Source organism: Macaca mulatta, chromosome 7 (assembly GCF_049350105.2).
Source record: "Macaca mulatta isolate MMU2019108-1 chromosome 7, T2T-MMU8v2.0, whole genome shotgun sequence".
Lineage (NCBI taxonomy): Eukaryota > Metazoa > Chordata > Mammalia > Primates > Cercopithecidae > Macaca > Macaca mulatta.
This window is the reverse complement of record NC_133412.1, coordinates 140,638,734-140,654,114: the sequence shown is the minus strand read 5'-3', so window position 1 is coordinate 140,654,114 and position 15,381 is coordinate 140,638,734. Positions and strand designations below refer to the sequence as shown.

At 50.9% G+C, this 15,381-nt stretch overlaps 1 protein-coding gene and 1 long non-coding RNA gene across 5 annotated transcripts in view; one reads left to right on the top strand and one right to left on the bottom strand.

Annotated features, from left to right (window-relative positions):
* Nucleotides 1–7,418, top strand: part of TMEM229B (transmembrane protein 229B) — a 44,944-nt gene extending 37,526 nt beyond the window's left edge. Inside the window, exon 2 of one of the 3 annotated variants that reach the window (XM_028850402.2) lies at nt 3,414–7,418. In XM_028850402.2, the coding sequence (XP_028706235.1) occupies nt 3,435–3,938 (504 nt within the window). In that variant the 5' untranslated portion in view covers nt 3,414–3,434 and the 3' untranslated portion in view covers nt 3,939–7,418. 3 annotated transcript variants of the gene reach the window in all.
* Nucleotides 7,419–9,858: 2,440 nt separating this feature from the next.
* Nucleotides 9,859–14,543, bottom strand: LOC144330307 (uncharacterized). Of its 2 annotated transcripts, XR_013396357.1 has the most exons (3): nt 14,076–14,543; nt 12,203–13,741; nt 9,859–9,940 (listed from the first exon to the last, which is right to left on the bottom strand). It is a non-coding gene; the product is annotated as an uncharacterized LOC144330307 (long non-coding RNA). The 2 variants fall into 2 exon arrangements; XR_013396358.1 differs by lacking the exon at nt 9,859–9,940 and having other exon boundaries at nt 12,059–13,741.
* Nucleotides 14,544–15,381: the final 838 nt, after the last annotated feature.

Below are 15,381 nucleotides of genomic sequence, written 5' to 3'. Positions count from 1 at the left end.
TATTCAGACCTGTGAGGCATGGTTTGTTGTTGGATGACCCATGAGGGAAGAGCCTGCATTAATTTTATGTGACTTCAGGTTTCTTTGAGTTCATTTGCTTAGCAAATTCATTGAACACCTTCTATATATGATGTATGAATACAATGAATACGTATTCATTCCACAAGGATTATTTATTTATTTATTTATTTATTTATTTTTGAGATGGAGTCTCACTCTGTCACCCAGGCTAGAGTGCAGTGGTGCTATCTCGGCTCACCACAACCTCTGCCTCCCAGGTTCAAGTGATTCTCCTGCCTCAGCCTCCTGAGTAGCTGGGATTACAGGCGCATGCCACCACACCTGGCTAATTTTTGTATTTTTAGTAGAGACAGGGTTTCATCATATTGGTCAGGCTGGTCTTGAACTCCTGACTTCAGGTGATCCACCCATCTCCGCCTCCCAAAGTGCTGGGATTATAGGCGTGAGCCACTGTGCCTGGCTGCTATTGAGCATCTTTGAGCAGGGGAGTAACATTTGGTACGTATGTCTAAGAGATGGGTAGTTGTGTGCAGGGGATGAGTTTTGAAGTAGAAAGCAAGAGATATTGGTTCTAGTCTCAGCTCTTCCATTTACTGGCCCTGAGATATAGGACAAATGATGTCCCCTCTCTGAGCTCTAACTGTCTCACTGCAAAAAAATGGGAGTAAAATTATCTGACCTTCACATGAATCTTTTTTATTTTATTTTATTTTTTAATTTATTTATTTATTTTGGAGACAAAGTCGTGCTCTGTTGCCCAGGCTGGAGTGCAGTGGCACGATCTTGGCTCACTGCAACCTCCACCTCCCGGGTTCAAGCAATTCTCTTGCCTCAGCCTCCCAAGTAGCTGGGATTACAGGTGCTTGCCACCACCCTGGCTAATTTTTGTATTTTTAGTAGAGATGGCGTTTCACCATGTTGGCTAGGTTGGTCTCAAACTCCTGATCTCAGGTGATTCACCCTCCTCGGCCTCCCAAAGTTCTGGGATTACAGGCATGAGCCACTGCACCCAGCCTGAATCTTAATTATGTAAGATCCATGACAAAATGTGAATGAAGTGCTTGGAAGACCACAGAGCAATGCACAAGGATGGGTAGGTATTAATGTGACCAGGCTTGCCTCAGCTGAAATGTGAGGCTGGGATTCCCAGACAGGTGTGCATACTACAGATGTCATCTCTTTAACCTCTGTCTCTTCTCCCACCTTGGAGAGGGGATCAACAGAGATGTGAAGCCACTGGCAGCTGGCAGAGCTGGGATTTATGTTCTCAAGCCCCACCTTCCCATTCTTGATGCAGTCCCACGCCGCCCTCCACATGAACAGGACATGTCATTTAGAGAGGGCCTGCCCAGGAGAGGCCTGTGTCAAGGCCGCAAAGCACCAGCCTGTGCAACAGTCACTGTCTTCAAGAAGTTCACAGGCTAGTTGGATCATGAGAGCACGTTCCTCAAAAAGACATTGGGGTGGCACCTGATAAGGGACCAGATAAGTAGTGGAGACAGTTACCGGTGGAGGGCGAGGAGAAAGTAGAGAGAAGCAGCATGGGAGCCGGGCCTTGAAGACTGGTGGGGTTTAAAAGAGGGAAGGGGAAGGGAGCCAGAAGGACAGGGGAGGACTTTCCTGTGTCAATCCATTGGTTTCCCCTCAACACTGAAACCAAACACCAAAACCCCATTTAATGGAGCAAAGACAAATGTGACCACAATGAGAGAACCACCTCACACCCATTAGGATGGCCATTATAAAAACAAAACAGAAAATAACAAGTGTTTGGGGCGGATGTGGAGAAACTGGAACCCTTGTACATTGCTGATAGGGAATGTAAAATGGTGTGACCACCGTGGAAAATAGCACAGTGGTTCCTCAGAAAGTTAACTATAGAATTACCATATAATCCAGTATTTCCACTTCTGCATATGTACTTGAAAGAGTTGAGAGCAGGGACTCAAACAGACCTTTGTACACCCATGTTCATAGCAGCCTTATTCACAGTAGCCAAAAGGTAGAAGCAACCTAGGTGTCCATCAATGGATTAATGGATAAACAACATATGGTGATATATACAATGGAATATGATTCCGCCTTTAAAAGGAAGGAAATTCTGGCCGGGCACAGTGGCTCATGCCTGTAATCCCAGCATGTTGGGAGGCCAAGGCGGGCAGATTGCCTGAGCTCAGGAGTTTGCAACCAGCCTGGGCAACATGGTGAAATCCCGTCTCTACTAAAATACAAAAATTAGCCGGGTGTGGTGGCGTGCGCCTGTAGTCCCAGCTACTCAGGAGTCTGAGGCAGGAGAATTGCTTGAACCTGGGAGGTGGACGTTGCAGTGAGCCGAGATCGCACCACTGCACTCCAGCCTGGACGAGAGAGTGAGACTCCGTCTCAAGAAAAAAAAAAAAAAAAAAAAAAAGAAGGAAATTCTGACACGTGCTGCAAAATGGATGAACCTTAAAGACGTTAGGCTAAGTGAAAACTAAGCCGGTTATGCTAAGCCAGTCACAAAAGGACAGTGTTTGTATGATTCCACTTACATGAGGCACCCAGAGTAGTTGAATTCATAGAGACAGAAAATAGAATAGTGGTTGCCAGGGCTAAGGGTATGGGGAATGGGAGTTTGTATTTAATGGATACAAAGTTTCTGTTTGGGACAATGAAAAAGTTCTGGAGACGGTTGGTGGTGATCATTGGGCAACAATGTGAATGTACTTAAGGCCACTGAATTATACACTTAATGGTTAAAAAATGGCATGCACACACACAAGGACAAATGTGATGGGTCACTTACATCTCAGAAATATGAGTGACATGGAACTGTTTGAGAAGTGGAGCAAGAAATGGGGTCCCCAGTGGACAGGCCTGCTGAGAAATCAGCAAGTAGTCTAGAAATGGGGTTGATTGGTGGACCAGGCCAGCCGACTCTTCAACTGACCACAGATAATCCAAAAAAGCTGTAGGGAGTACAGACACCTCCCTCTAAGTAGCATTTGGATAGAGTTGCAGAGAAGTCAGTGGGGTGGGTGGGTTATTCTGTTCTTTGCTTTGTTGTTGTTGTTGTTGTTGTTGTTGTTTTTGTTTGTTTGTTTGGAAACAGAGTCTCTCTCTGTCGCCCAGGCTGGAGTACAGTGGAGCAATCTTGGCTCACTGCAACCTCTGACTTGCGGGATCAAGTGATTCTCCTACCTCAGCTTCCCGAGTAGCTGGGATTACAGGAGCAGACCAGCACGCCTGGCTAATTTTTGTATTTTTAGTAGAGATGGGGTTTCACCATGATGGCCAGGCTGGTCTTTAACTCCTAACCTCAAGTGATCCGCCCGCCTCAGCCTCCCAAAGTGCTGGGATTACAGGTATGAGCCACCGCGCCCGGCCCTCACCTGTCTCTCTTGTGCCCCCAGCAGCCAGCCCCAGTCGGCGCCATGGCCTCTGCGGAGCCCCTGACGGCGCTGTCCCGCTGGTACCTGTACGCCATCCACGGCTACTTCTGCGAGGTGATGTTCACGGCGGCCTGGGAGTTCGTGGTGAACTTGAACTGGAAGTTCCCAGGGGTCACGAGTGTGTGGGCCCTCTTCATCTACGGCACCTCCATCCTCATCGTGGAGCGCATGTACCTGCGGCTGCGCGGCCGCTGCCCGCTGCTCCTGCGCTGCCTCATCTACACGCTCTGGACCTACCTGTGGGAGTTCACCACCGGCTTCATCCTGCGCCAGTTCAACGCCTGCCCCTGGGACTACTCCCAGTTCGACTTTGACTTCATGGGCCTCATCACCCTGGAGTACGCCGTGCCCTGGTTCTGTGGGGCCCTCATCATGGAGCAGTTCATCATCCGCAACACCCTCCGCCTCCGCTTCGACAAGGACGCTGAGCCCGGGGATCCCAGCGGCGCCCTGGCCCTGGCCAATGGCCATGTCAAGACTGACTGAGTAGGAAGTGGGTGGGGGGCCTGGGGATCTCTCATGGAACTCAAGGACAAAGAGACCAAGCTGGTGAGGTTGCCCCATCCATGCAGCAAAAGCCCTGCCCCGGCCAAGTCTCAGCCCTGTGGGGCACACAGAGCCCCCTAACCTCCGCGGGGGCCAGTGTTGGGGGGCCGTGGTCAGGTGTTGGGGGATGGGGTGTGGAGGCAGCAGAGGGACATTGGGAAGGGTCCATGGGTCCTGGCCCAGCTCAGGGGTTGGTGCCAGAAGGCCTGTGGCTGAGCAGCGATAGACTATGTAGTTGACTTTGGAAGCAGCAGGCCCTGTCCTGGCTAAGGGACAATGAGAATGGGGCCACAGGTGGGAGGCAAGGCCTGACCTCCCTCCCTCTGATCTGGATTTAGTTAAGCTTTGGCTGGTTCCATTAGGCAATATTCAGGTGCTTGCTTGCAACCAATACCTCCCCAGGGGCCTGCTGAGCTGCAGCCGAGGAGAGACTGGGCAGCCAGGAGGCTGCGTGGCAGCAACGCTGGTCTGCAAGGGCTGGGAGACCCTCCCTTGGCTCCTCTCCCCTCCCCCAGGGCCCTGCGCTGCTCCCTTGGCCTTCTGGGGCCCCCGTGGTGCTGGATTCCCACCAACCTTGGGCTTTTGGAGGTTTCAATCCCCGTGTGTTCGGTGGCGTTTCCCCCTTTTCTGTCTTGTTTTCAAGGCCTTTACCACTAGCAGCTCTTTATCCATGTCGGTCACCACACCTGCCCCACCCCAGCTCCCTAGCCAGCACAGGAGCTGCGGGAGATGGAGCCCTGAGACACCCCCAACCCCCACCCCCTTGCAGCCCTTCCCTCCATTGTTCCCGCTGGCCTGATGCCTGAGGAGTTCCTGAGTTACACCTCCCTACCCCCGGTCTAGTGGGCTGTGGCAGTGATCCCTTCTCAGTGGCTTAGCTGAGAAAAAATGATGCCCTCCAATGCACAGGCAGGCTGGGATAGGCGTTGTGGATCCCCAATGGTGACCTAGAGGCGAGTCAGTTTGGTGGGGAAAAGGCAGAGTTCTAGGTTGTCTATTCCCTGCCTGGTTTATTTTCAAGCCAAAACTGAGCAGTTTAGCTTTCTATGGGATGGAGAAGCCAGGTATCCAGCATTGGAGACCGATGGAGAATGAGAGGAAGAAAGAGAGGAGGACCTTGCAGCTGTAGAAGGCTCCTTGGAGCCTCCTTTGTGGGAGGGTATCAGTTCTGGTTCTGCCATAGCCCCAGCCCTGTAGCAGAACCTCAGGGCTGTCCCTCTCCCCAAACTCCTCCCAGCAAGGCTGACCCTTTGACCTTACTCCTTAAACAGTATTAACCCTGCCACACTCATGGGCATTGGCACCTTGATTCCCCTGCCTCACTTTGCCCTGTGACAGGTCCATTGCTGGCAGTGGACAGGTGAAATACTTCTCCAGCCTACTGGCTCTCTCACTCCTCAAGGGAAAGGGTCTGTTAGAAAGTGCCCCATCCCATGGTACATGGTCTCTTCTTGACCACAGTAGGACTCTTAGGTAGAAATTAGCCTTCCCCTTTTTATGGATCATTACAAAGTGACGGTATCACCTGTGGAGAGAATGTTCTCTTCCCTGCTGGCTGCCCTGCCCATACTGTGCTGATAGCACAACCCAGGGTGCAGGGTATGGTGGGGTGGGCCACAGTTGTGTTCTAGGTCTGAAGAAAAGCTTGCAGACTCTGCCTTTGGCAGGATTTTCTGCAGTTAGCCCTGTCCAGAGCAGAACGAAGGGTATTTCCTAGCCTATTTATTGGGCAGGCTCCTCGAATCCAGGGATGAACTACTTTCTGCAGGGGCCAGCCCTCCTTTTGATTTTATTGTGGCCCCAACTCCAGGGCTTTGGGGGTTACAGAGAATCAGGCTTCTGGTGGGAGTAGATTGTTTTCCATCTATAGATGGAGAAAATTCCAGGAGGAGAATATTGTCTGGCTTCTCCGTTCTCTCCGAGCAATTGTTTCCTTGGTTCTCTCCCCAACTCCATGTTGTCTTAGTCTCCCAGCACCCCTTCAGGCCTTCCATGTGGGCCCCTAGACCACACTACCCACCTTCACACTCGCATTCTACAACTGAGTCCAGTGGCCAGCTTGTTGATGCCTCCATAATTCTCAGCCAGAGCAAGTCCTTGGTTGGCCCACCAGGTCTTGCTGCTCCAGACGTTGCCTTGTGGGCATTCCCTGGCACCATTTACTCTCTGGGTCCTATAAGTTCCCAAGTGCAGGAGGTCCTGGGGGTATGCCTCTGTGCCTGGCAACATCCAGCATTGTGTTTCTGCTCCATCTAGGTGTCCCTTTTCTCCAATTGCCCCTCATAAGGCATCAAACCTCCAACAAAGGAAGGCAACAGCCCATGGCGTGACCACGGGATCTACAGGTTCAGATCTCACTGGGAATAGCCCAGACTTCAACTCTTGCTTTTTTGGGTATCAGGTCCCCAATCCCTTAGTGCCCAGGGACTCAAAGTTTGGAATAAACCCAGCCCTACCAAGCATTAAGGGTACCGGTGAGGGCCGGGTGTGATGGCTCAAGCCTGTAATCCCAGCACTTTGGGAGGCCGAGACGGGCAGATCACGAGGTCAGGAGATTGAGACCATCCTGGCTAACACGGTGAAACCCCGTCTCTACTAAAAAATACAAAAAACTAGTCGGGCGAGGTGGCGGGCGCCTGTAGTCCCAGCTACATGGGAGGCTGAGGCAGGAGAATGGCGTAAACCCCAGAGGCGGAGCTTGCAGTGAGCTGAGATCCGGCCACTGCACTCCAGCCTGGGCGACAGAGCAAGACTCTGTCTCAAAAAAAAAAAAAAAAAAAAAAAAAAAAAAAAAAAAAAGGGTGCTGGTGGGGAGTGTTTCCTGGCTATTCATGAACCTCTGGTGTCCTGGGCCTCTCTCCACTGGACATGGCAGCATCTCTGAGTTACAGATTGCAATGTGCTGCCCTGCATAGTTGAACTGCTTCTGACATCTGCTAGGCATCCCATGTGCCCTGTCCCCTCTTCAATGCCAGTGAGTCACAATGGCCTATGCTTATTCACAGCAATAATACCTAGGGAGTCCCTGTGAAGCCCTTTTGTCCTGGTCCCTTGCTCTGCATGGGTCTCCTGGGGAGGCAGCTGCTGAATGGGTTGGTTCATAAGAACCTGCATTTATGAAGCCCTGGGGTGTGTAGGCATCACCCTGGGATGCAGACAGGTGAGAGGCCCAGCCCTTAGGGGAGCCATGGCAGGGAGAGTGCCTTCCACCCTGAGGCCACCCAGACCTGGAGAAGCTGCAGGCCCCAGCTCTGCTAAAGGGCCTTTGAGGTGGGTGGGACTGTCTCCCAGTTGGGCAGCTTTTGAGAAGGACACACGACCGGTTTGTGAACCCATTGCCTGCTCTGTGTCTCCGTTGGTCCCTCTGTCTCTTCCTTTTCACATTTGTGCACATAAAATATACTGGTGTTTGTGTTCCAAGACTGGCTCTGGCCCATCTGTTTTTCCTCTTTTGGAACCACTTTCCCAGGGGCTCCTGGAGGCCAGGCCCTTGGCACCCTGGCATCATGCCCTCCTGAACCAAGAGGGCTATTGGGTGGGGCTGCCCTGTGGATGGGGCAGGTGACACTCCCTGCCAATCCTTCTTACTGTCTCTGCTCTGACACTCTCTGGTAACCTGAATTCACACCCTGACCCCAATTCTCAGGTAGCATAATGTGATCCAGGCCTTACTTTGGTGCCACGCACCCAGGCAGAGGGGGATCCCAGGCAGTATCCAGGTAGACTGCAGGTTGGCTGCAGCTGCCCATGAGGCGAGCTCCTCCTGGAAACACCAGCCGTGACCTGGGACATCTCATGAGGCAGGAGGGACCCAGCAGGGTGGCTGAGGGTACCCCCAAAGACATAGAAGGCCAGAGCCCTTTACTTTGAAAGTGATGTTACATTGAAAGTCATGCTTTGAAAAAATAGCTCTGTACTCCTCTCTGGCAGCCCTGTTTTTTCAGAGAAGTGCATTTGGAGGGAGTAATCTCTCCCCCGTTATGTACCTCTGCTCCATTGAGCTTCCCTGTCCTCCTACCACCACCACCATCACCACCACCACCACCACCACCACCACCATCACCACCACCACCACCACCACCACCACCACCACCACCACCACTACCACCACCACCACCACCACCACCAGGCCTCTGCCTACTTTCCTATTCCAGGAAGAGGATGGAGGGTTCAGAAGTTGCTCAGTCAGGCTGGGCATGGTGGCTCACACCTATAATCCCAGCACTTCGAGAGGCTGAGGCAGGAGGATTACTTTAGCCCAGGAGTTTGAGACCAGCCTGAGCAACATACAGAGACCACCATCTCTACCAAAAAAAAAAAAAAAAAAAAAAAGCCAGGCATGGTGGCACACACCTATAATTCCAGATACTCAGGAGCCTGAATCAGGTGGATGACATGAGCCCAGGAGTTAGAGGTTGCAGTGAGCTATGATTGCACCACTGTACTCTAGGTGACAGTGAGACCCTGTCTTGAAGTTGCTCAGTCATTTCAGCTAAACGCAAATGGCATGGGCCCCCTGTCACAGCTGGGTTATAGAACACCCGCTGCTTTTCTGGATGGAGTAGACAGTGTGCTTTCTAAATCATTAGGAGGGCCCTCTGCCTCCCTCACTTGAAGGTTTTCATTTCTTTGACTGAAAGCTTTTTCCCTTATGAAAATGAGCTAGCATAAATCCCCAGCAGTCATTTACATGTTAGCATAAACAAATGTACAAGGTAGTTCTCTCAGAACAAGATTTTATAGAAAAAAGAGGCAAGCAAAGTGAAACAGGGTCTCCTTTATGGAGCTTCAGAGAAGAGGCAAGAGGCAGGTCCCCAAGCGAGAAGACCGAGGGGGCCCAAGACCCTTTTTAAAAAATTATTATTATTATTATTATTATTGTTATTATTTGAGATGGAATCTCGCTCTATCACCCAGACTAGAGTGCAGTGGTGCAATCCCGGCTCACTGCAACCTCCACCTCCCAGGTTTGAGTGATTCTCCTGCCTCAGCCTCCCAAGTAGCTGGGATTACAGGTACATACCACCAGGCCTGGCTAATTTTTGTATTTTTTAGTAGAGACGGGGGTTTGCCACATTAGTCAGGCTGGTCTCGAACCCCTGACTTCAGGTGATCCACCTGCCTCGGCCTCCCAAAGTGCCAGCTACTTCCCGACTCTACTCAGTGGGCTCCTGCCTTTCTTGACACTTCCCTTCCTCACCTCCTCCACCCCTCCCTCACCCAGTCCAAAGGGCACTAACAACACTGTGTTGAGAGAAATGCCCCAGGAGAGCTAACACTAAGGACTTCAGCCACATCTTCTGAAGTCTGCCCGGACTTTGTGAAAGCCTAATGTTTACTGACAGTGAGTACATGACCGTAGTCTTGCCTGGTCCTCCTGGGTGCCTATCTCAGAAGGCTGCAATGTTTACACTGCCCTGGTACAACCAAAGGAGGGAAACAGAGGAAAAGGGAGCGACTGATTCCTCATACAGCAGGTTAGAGGAGCCAGGTCTTTAAAATTGAAACACTGGCCAGGTGCGGTGGCTCACGCCTGTAATCCCAGCACTTTGGGAGGCCGGGGTGGGTGGATCACCTGAGGTCAGGAGTTAGAGACAAGCGTGGCCAACATGGTGAAACCCCATCTCTACTAAAAATCCAAAAATTAACTGGGTGTGGTAGCATATGCCTGTAATCCCAGCTACTTGGGAGGCTGAGGCAGGAGAATTGCTTTAACCCAGGAGGCAGAGGTTGCAGTGAGCCGAGATTGCAACATTGCACTCCAGCCTGGGTTACAGAGCAGGACTCCACCTAAAAAAAAAAAAAAAAAAATAGAAATAGCAGCTGTGGTTCCCAGGCTAGCCTCAAGACTGCCAGTACCGTGACCGCGGCCAGGCACAGAACTTGGGGCCCTACATGCATGCTCTCATTTCTTCCCATTTCAGATGGCCACCATTATTTCTCTGTTTTACGGGAGAAGTCTATTGGCAAAGAGTTGGCCACCCAGATTTACCACATTTCTCTGCAAAACACTCTTTTGTTCAATATAAGCAGAGACCTTCCACGGGGGGCAGGATTTGTGGTGAGTCCAATGCCCCTTTGTACTTGATGAGTTTCTGGATGCCTTTTGAGTCCAGCTCATGTAGGTGCTATTTGCAGTTAAATTAAAATGTTTGAGAATGGGAGGGAAGGGAGAGAGAGGGAGTTATAAGAAAGGAGGTGTAGAATGCCATCTTAGCCAAGACTTAAGACAATTGGCACAAAGATCCCACCTCGTGGAGGAGAGCTGTGAAATTGTGGCCTCTACCAATGCTGAGTTTAGCTTTGATACCCTTTCCCCTCCCTCCCTCCTACCCACCCACAGCCTTCTTTTTGCCCTGGGCCTTTTCTCTTTCATCCTATTTCCTTGTCTTGGCATGAAACCTGGGCCCCTGGCTGTCAGTACCCTCAGAGTGTTTGAAACTAACAGCTGAAACCTTTCTCCTAATAAGATAAGAACCTTCTGCAGTGCCTTCTGAAAACCCAGATGGAACTGAGAACTCACCTGTTTAACTCATCAACTCTTTATTAGATACCTACAGTGAGCCAAGGACCAGGCTGGTTCCTGTGATGCTGAAGATATTGAAGGGAAGCCCCTAACATTACAATGTTGACCAGTCCTCCAAAACAGAAGCTCTGACAGAGGACCCTGGCTGTCTACAGGGTTGGGTAAGGATTCTTCCAGGAAGAGACACTTATTACACACTCAAAGGTTGATAGGTTGATTACTGATACTTTCAGAGATAGGCTGGAATCTTTTTTTTTTTTTTTTTTTTTTGAGATGGGGTCCTGCTCTGTCACCCAGGCTGGAGTGCAGTGGCACGATCTCGGCTCACTGCAACCTCCACCTCCTGGGTTCAGGTGATTCTCCTGCCTCAGCCTCCTGACTAGCTGGGATTACAGGCCCGTGCCACCATGCTTGGCTAATTTTTTTGTATTTTTAGTAGAGAAGGGGTTTTGCCATGTTGACCACACTAGTCTTGAACTCCTGACCTCAGGTGATCCACCCGCCTTGGCCTCCCAAAGTGTTGGGATTACAGAGGTGAGCCACTGTGCCCGGCTCAGGCTGGAATCTTACTGTCCAGAAATGCAGACATTTACTGTGCCCTGCCAGTTGCCTAGCTGGGTACAGCACCGAACACAGCAAGCACATAGTGAGTGCTTTAAGAAACTCTTGACAAGTGGAGTGTTAGTGAACCCACCCTAAAGGCCAGGCTGAGTGTTCCGGAACACCAGTTCCCAGGCTCTTTTGGGAACTTGAAGCTAGGAATCTATTTAGACAACAACCATCCATGCCATTTCTGTACCCACCACCATAGAGCAACTCACTGTCCTCCTCCCTGTTTCCAAACCATTAATTCCTGCAGAGTCCTGCCAGCATGTCCCTCTTAGAGTCTTCCAGCCTTGACCAAAGATCCAGCTCCACTGATCCGTCCATTGTTTCATTCTGGTAATACACTTTCTTGGTTTGGGCAAAGGCAGCCTTTTAGTGCCAAACAATACAGAGAAGGAGATCCACAGATGATATGGTCTGGCTGTTTGCCTCTGTCACAATTACAGCTTCTAAACAGAAGGGAAGTGTTCTGGTTTAGAAGGGTCCACCAGATGGTGAAGGGTCCTGGGGCTGAAGCTTCTTAGAGTATGGGGTTGTGTTAGTGTCCTAGGACTGCTGTAATGAACGACCACAAAATGAGTAGCTCGAAACAATGGAACTGTGCTCTGCCACACTTCTGGAAGGCAGAGGTCAAATCAAGGCATCAGCAGGCTGCATCTCCTCTGAGGCTTTAGGGGAGGATCTGGCCTTGCCTCTTCCAGCCTCCGGTGGCTACCGGCAATCCTTGGCTTCCTAGGCTTGTGGCAGCATCACTCCCATTTCTGCCACCATGGTCACATGGTCTCCTCCTCTTCTGTCTCTTAAAAAGACACCTACCATTGTATGTAGGGCCCACCCAGGTAATCCAGGATGATCTCATCTTAAGATCCTTAATTATATCTGCAAAGACCCCTTTTCAAAATAAGGTAACATTCACAGCTTCAGGGGGCTTGGGCATGGCTACGCCTTTTGGGTGGGTCACCATTCACCCCAGTATAGGGGTCGAGGAGTATAGGCAACTGGCAGAGCACAGTAAATGTCTGCATTTCTGGACAGCAAGATTCCAGCCTGGGCCGGGCACAGTGGCTGAAGCCCTTGCATTTTGTACCCACTTAGGAATTCCATGAGGAGTGAGAGCTGGAAGCACAGTGTGTGGTCATCTGGGAGGGAACACAAGGATTTAGGCACCCCAAGATATACCTGTAGCTGTTGTGAAGTTTCTGTTTAGATGCAGATCTGACCATTTCACTCCCTACTTCAGACTCTTTAATGATTTCCCATTACCCTAACGATCAAGCTTGACACCTTAGCAAGGCTTACAAACCCTTTGTGGTTTGGCCTCATTTCTTGCCTCTGCCCTAGCCCTGTGCCATCCAGGGAGACTGACTTGTAGTTCTCCCTGTAGCTCCCGTTCACTGCCTCTGGGCCTTTAGCCCCTATGTTACCTCTTCCTGGAACACTCTTTCTTCTGTTAGCCCATCTGGAGACTGATGAGCTCACTTAAAGCCGGCAACATCGGTTTCTGTCTCCGTGGAGCTTCCCCTCGCTCTGCCTTCAGTTTACAAACCCAGTCCTGGCACCTGGAAGCCCTCTGTGTGCCGGTCACCAGCAGAGTGGCTACGTTCTTCCAGTGTCGTCCACACAGGTGACTTTGTTCATCTATTCACCTGCTGTGCACCAGGGCCTCCCTGCACTAGGCCTGCGGCACAACAGGGAGCAAGACAGACTCCTGTGTCCTCACTGTAGGATGCCTTCAATGGAATTACAGGGTGCCGACAACTCTGATGGCTCACTGTTAGGGAAAGAGGGATTAACCCAGATCTAGGAGGGGAGATCAGGAAATATTTCTGTGTCTGATTTAGCCAGGACAGCGGGTGAAGCAGGAGGTGAGGTGAAGAGCAGGCACTCCAGGTTGAAAGCACAGCATGTGTGAAGGCTGAGAACACACAGAGAGCAGAACTTGTGAAAACAACAGATCGTGATACATTAAAACAGGGTGGTGTGCAAATGAATAGGGAGCTTCTCTAGACTGGGTAGCCCCAAAAGGTCTGCCGGAAGAGATGTTATTTCGTCTGAAGCCTGGATCGTGATGAGAGTGCCCCTGTGAAGGTGTGGGGAGAGTGTTTTGTGCAGAGGAAACAGCTGGTACAACAGCCAAAGATGGGAATGAGCTCGAAGAGTTTGAGGTACAGATAAAAGGCTGGTGTGGCTGGAGCGTGGTGAGGGAGAGGGTGAGGAGGAGTACAGCATGCGAGTGAGAGAAGCAGGCAGGGGTCAGAGCCTGTAGGGCTCTGGAGTGGAGAGTGGGCACAGAGGGACAGAGGGTGATGGATGTGAGTGCTTTTAAGGAAGGCCTGTGGGGCCTCACCCAGACCCTTCCGGGGAACCCCATTCTGAGGAGGGGGGCACAGGCCAGGGGAGGCTGCAGGGAGAGCCTGGGGTCCCAGGCACCCTTAGCCTCCATCCTGTTCTCTCAGAGGCCATGGATTAGGGTCAGCGGGACTGGAAATATGGATCTTTCTCTGTACCTGCTACATAAGCACTCCTACTGGGTGGTGCAGGGCTGCTCTCTCTCTGTCTTTCTCTCTCTCTTTCTCTCTCTCTCTCTCTCTCTGTCTCTCTCTCTCTCTCTCTTTTTTTTTTTTTTTTTTTTTTTTTTTTTTTGAGACGGAGTCTGGCTCTGTCACCCAGGCTGGAGTGCAGTGGCCGGATCTCAGCTCACTGCAAGCTCCGCCTCCTGGGTTCCCGCCATTCTCCTGCCTCAGCCTCCCGAGTAGCTGGGACTACAGGCGCCCGCCACCTCGCCCGGCTAGTTTTTTTTCGTATTTTTTAGTAGAGACGGGGTTTCACCGTGTTAGCCAGGATGGTCTCGATCTCCTGACCTTGTGATCCACCCGTCTCAGCCTCCCAAAGTGCTGGGATTACAGGCTTGAGCCACCGCGACCGGCTCTCTCTCTCTCTCTCACACACACACACACACACCCTGTGCCACCTCATGCACCCCACACACACACCCTGTGCCACCTCATGCACCCGAACCTCTGTGAGCTGGGCCTGCTGAGGCCCTCCTGAAGCTACGTGAGAGCTCAAGTCCCATAGACCCTTGGAGTCTCAAGGTTGTTGGCAGTATTGGACCTTCCCAGAGTAGGGCAAAGGTAGGGAAGAGGTAGCAGAGGTATTGACTCAGACAGACTTTAGTTGTAACCCTGTCTCTACCACTTACTGTCTATATGACTTTGGACAAGAGACTGAGCCTCTCTGAGACTTAGGTCAGTGTATTTAGCTCAGATGTAGTTAGTTGAGTTGAGTTCACTGGGAGCACATTCTAGCCTCCCTCTAGGCTGAGTGCAAAAGTTAATTATGCTGATGGTCTAGAGCAGCCGGTGGGGCACTAGATCCCAGCTTGGCACAGCAAGCATCTTAAAATTGAATATTAGACATCCATGTTATTAAGTCTTCTGGGCATTGCCTTTGGTTTTTAATATATTTGAAAACATTTTTAAATTAAAAGTAGAGATGAGGTCTCACTATGTTGCCCAGGCTGGTCTCGAACTCCTGAGCTCAAGTGATCCTCCCACCTCGGCCTCCCAAAGTGCTGGGATTACAGGTGTGAGACACCATATCCAGTCGGGAATTGCCTCTGGGGGATTTTTCACAGCCAACTCAGGATCACCACCCTGTTGGTTGTAGGATGACCAGCTGACTTGCTTTGCTTGGGACTGAGGGATTTCCCAGGACATGGAACTTTCAGTGGCAAAACCAGGCAAATCAGGATGAATTAGTAATGCTAGCTAGTGGAAGCTTACAACATCCTTACTAAGTGCAATACAGTTATTTCCTGCTTTGTAGAATGACCCCTCTCCCGCTGGCTATGGTATTGGTGGGTCCTCTTCTCCCCAGGCCAAGGATGGACTTCTAACCCAAACCAGAACACTCAACCTCTTTCCCTTGATTTGAATCTCAACACAAAACCTAAACAGACAGTTCAATAACTCCTGCTACCTGGATCCTTGGAGGTATTTGGCTTTCTGTTGCCCTCTCAGTTTGTTCTTCAGCCTTTCCTTTGACTCCACGAGGTGCCCCTCACAACTTTCCAATAAATTTCTTTGTTAGCCAGGCTCACGCCTGCAATCCCAGAGCTTTGGGAGGCTGAGGTGGGAGGATCGCTTGAGCTCAGGAGTTTGAGACTAGCTTGGGCAAGATAGCAAGACTCTGTCTTTGCTTTTTTGAAGAAATTACCCAGGTGTGGTGGCTCATGGCTGTAGGCCTAGC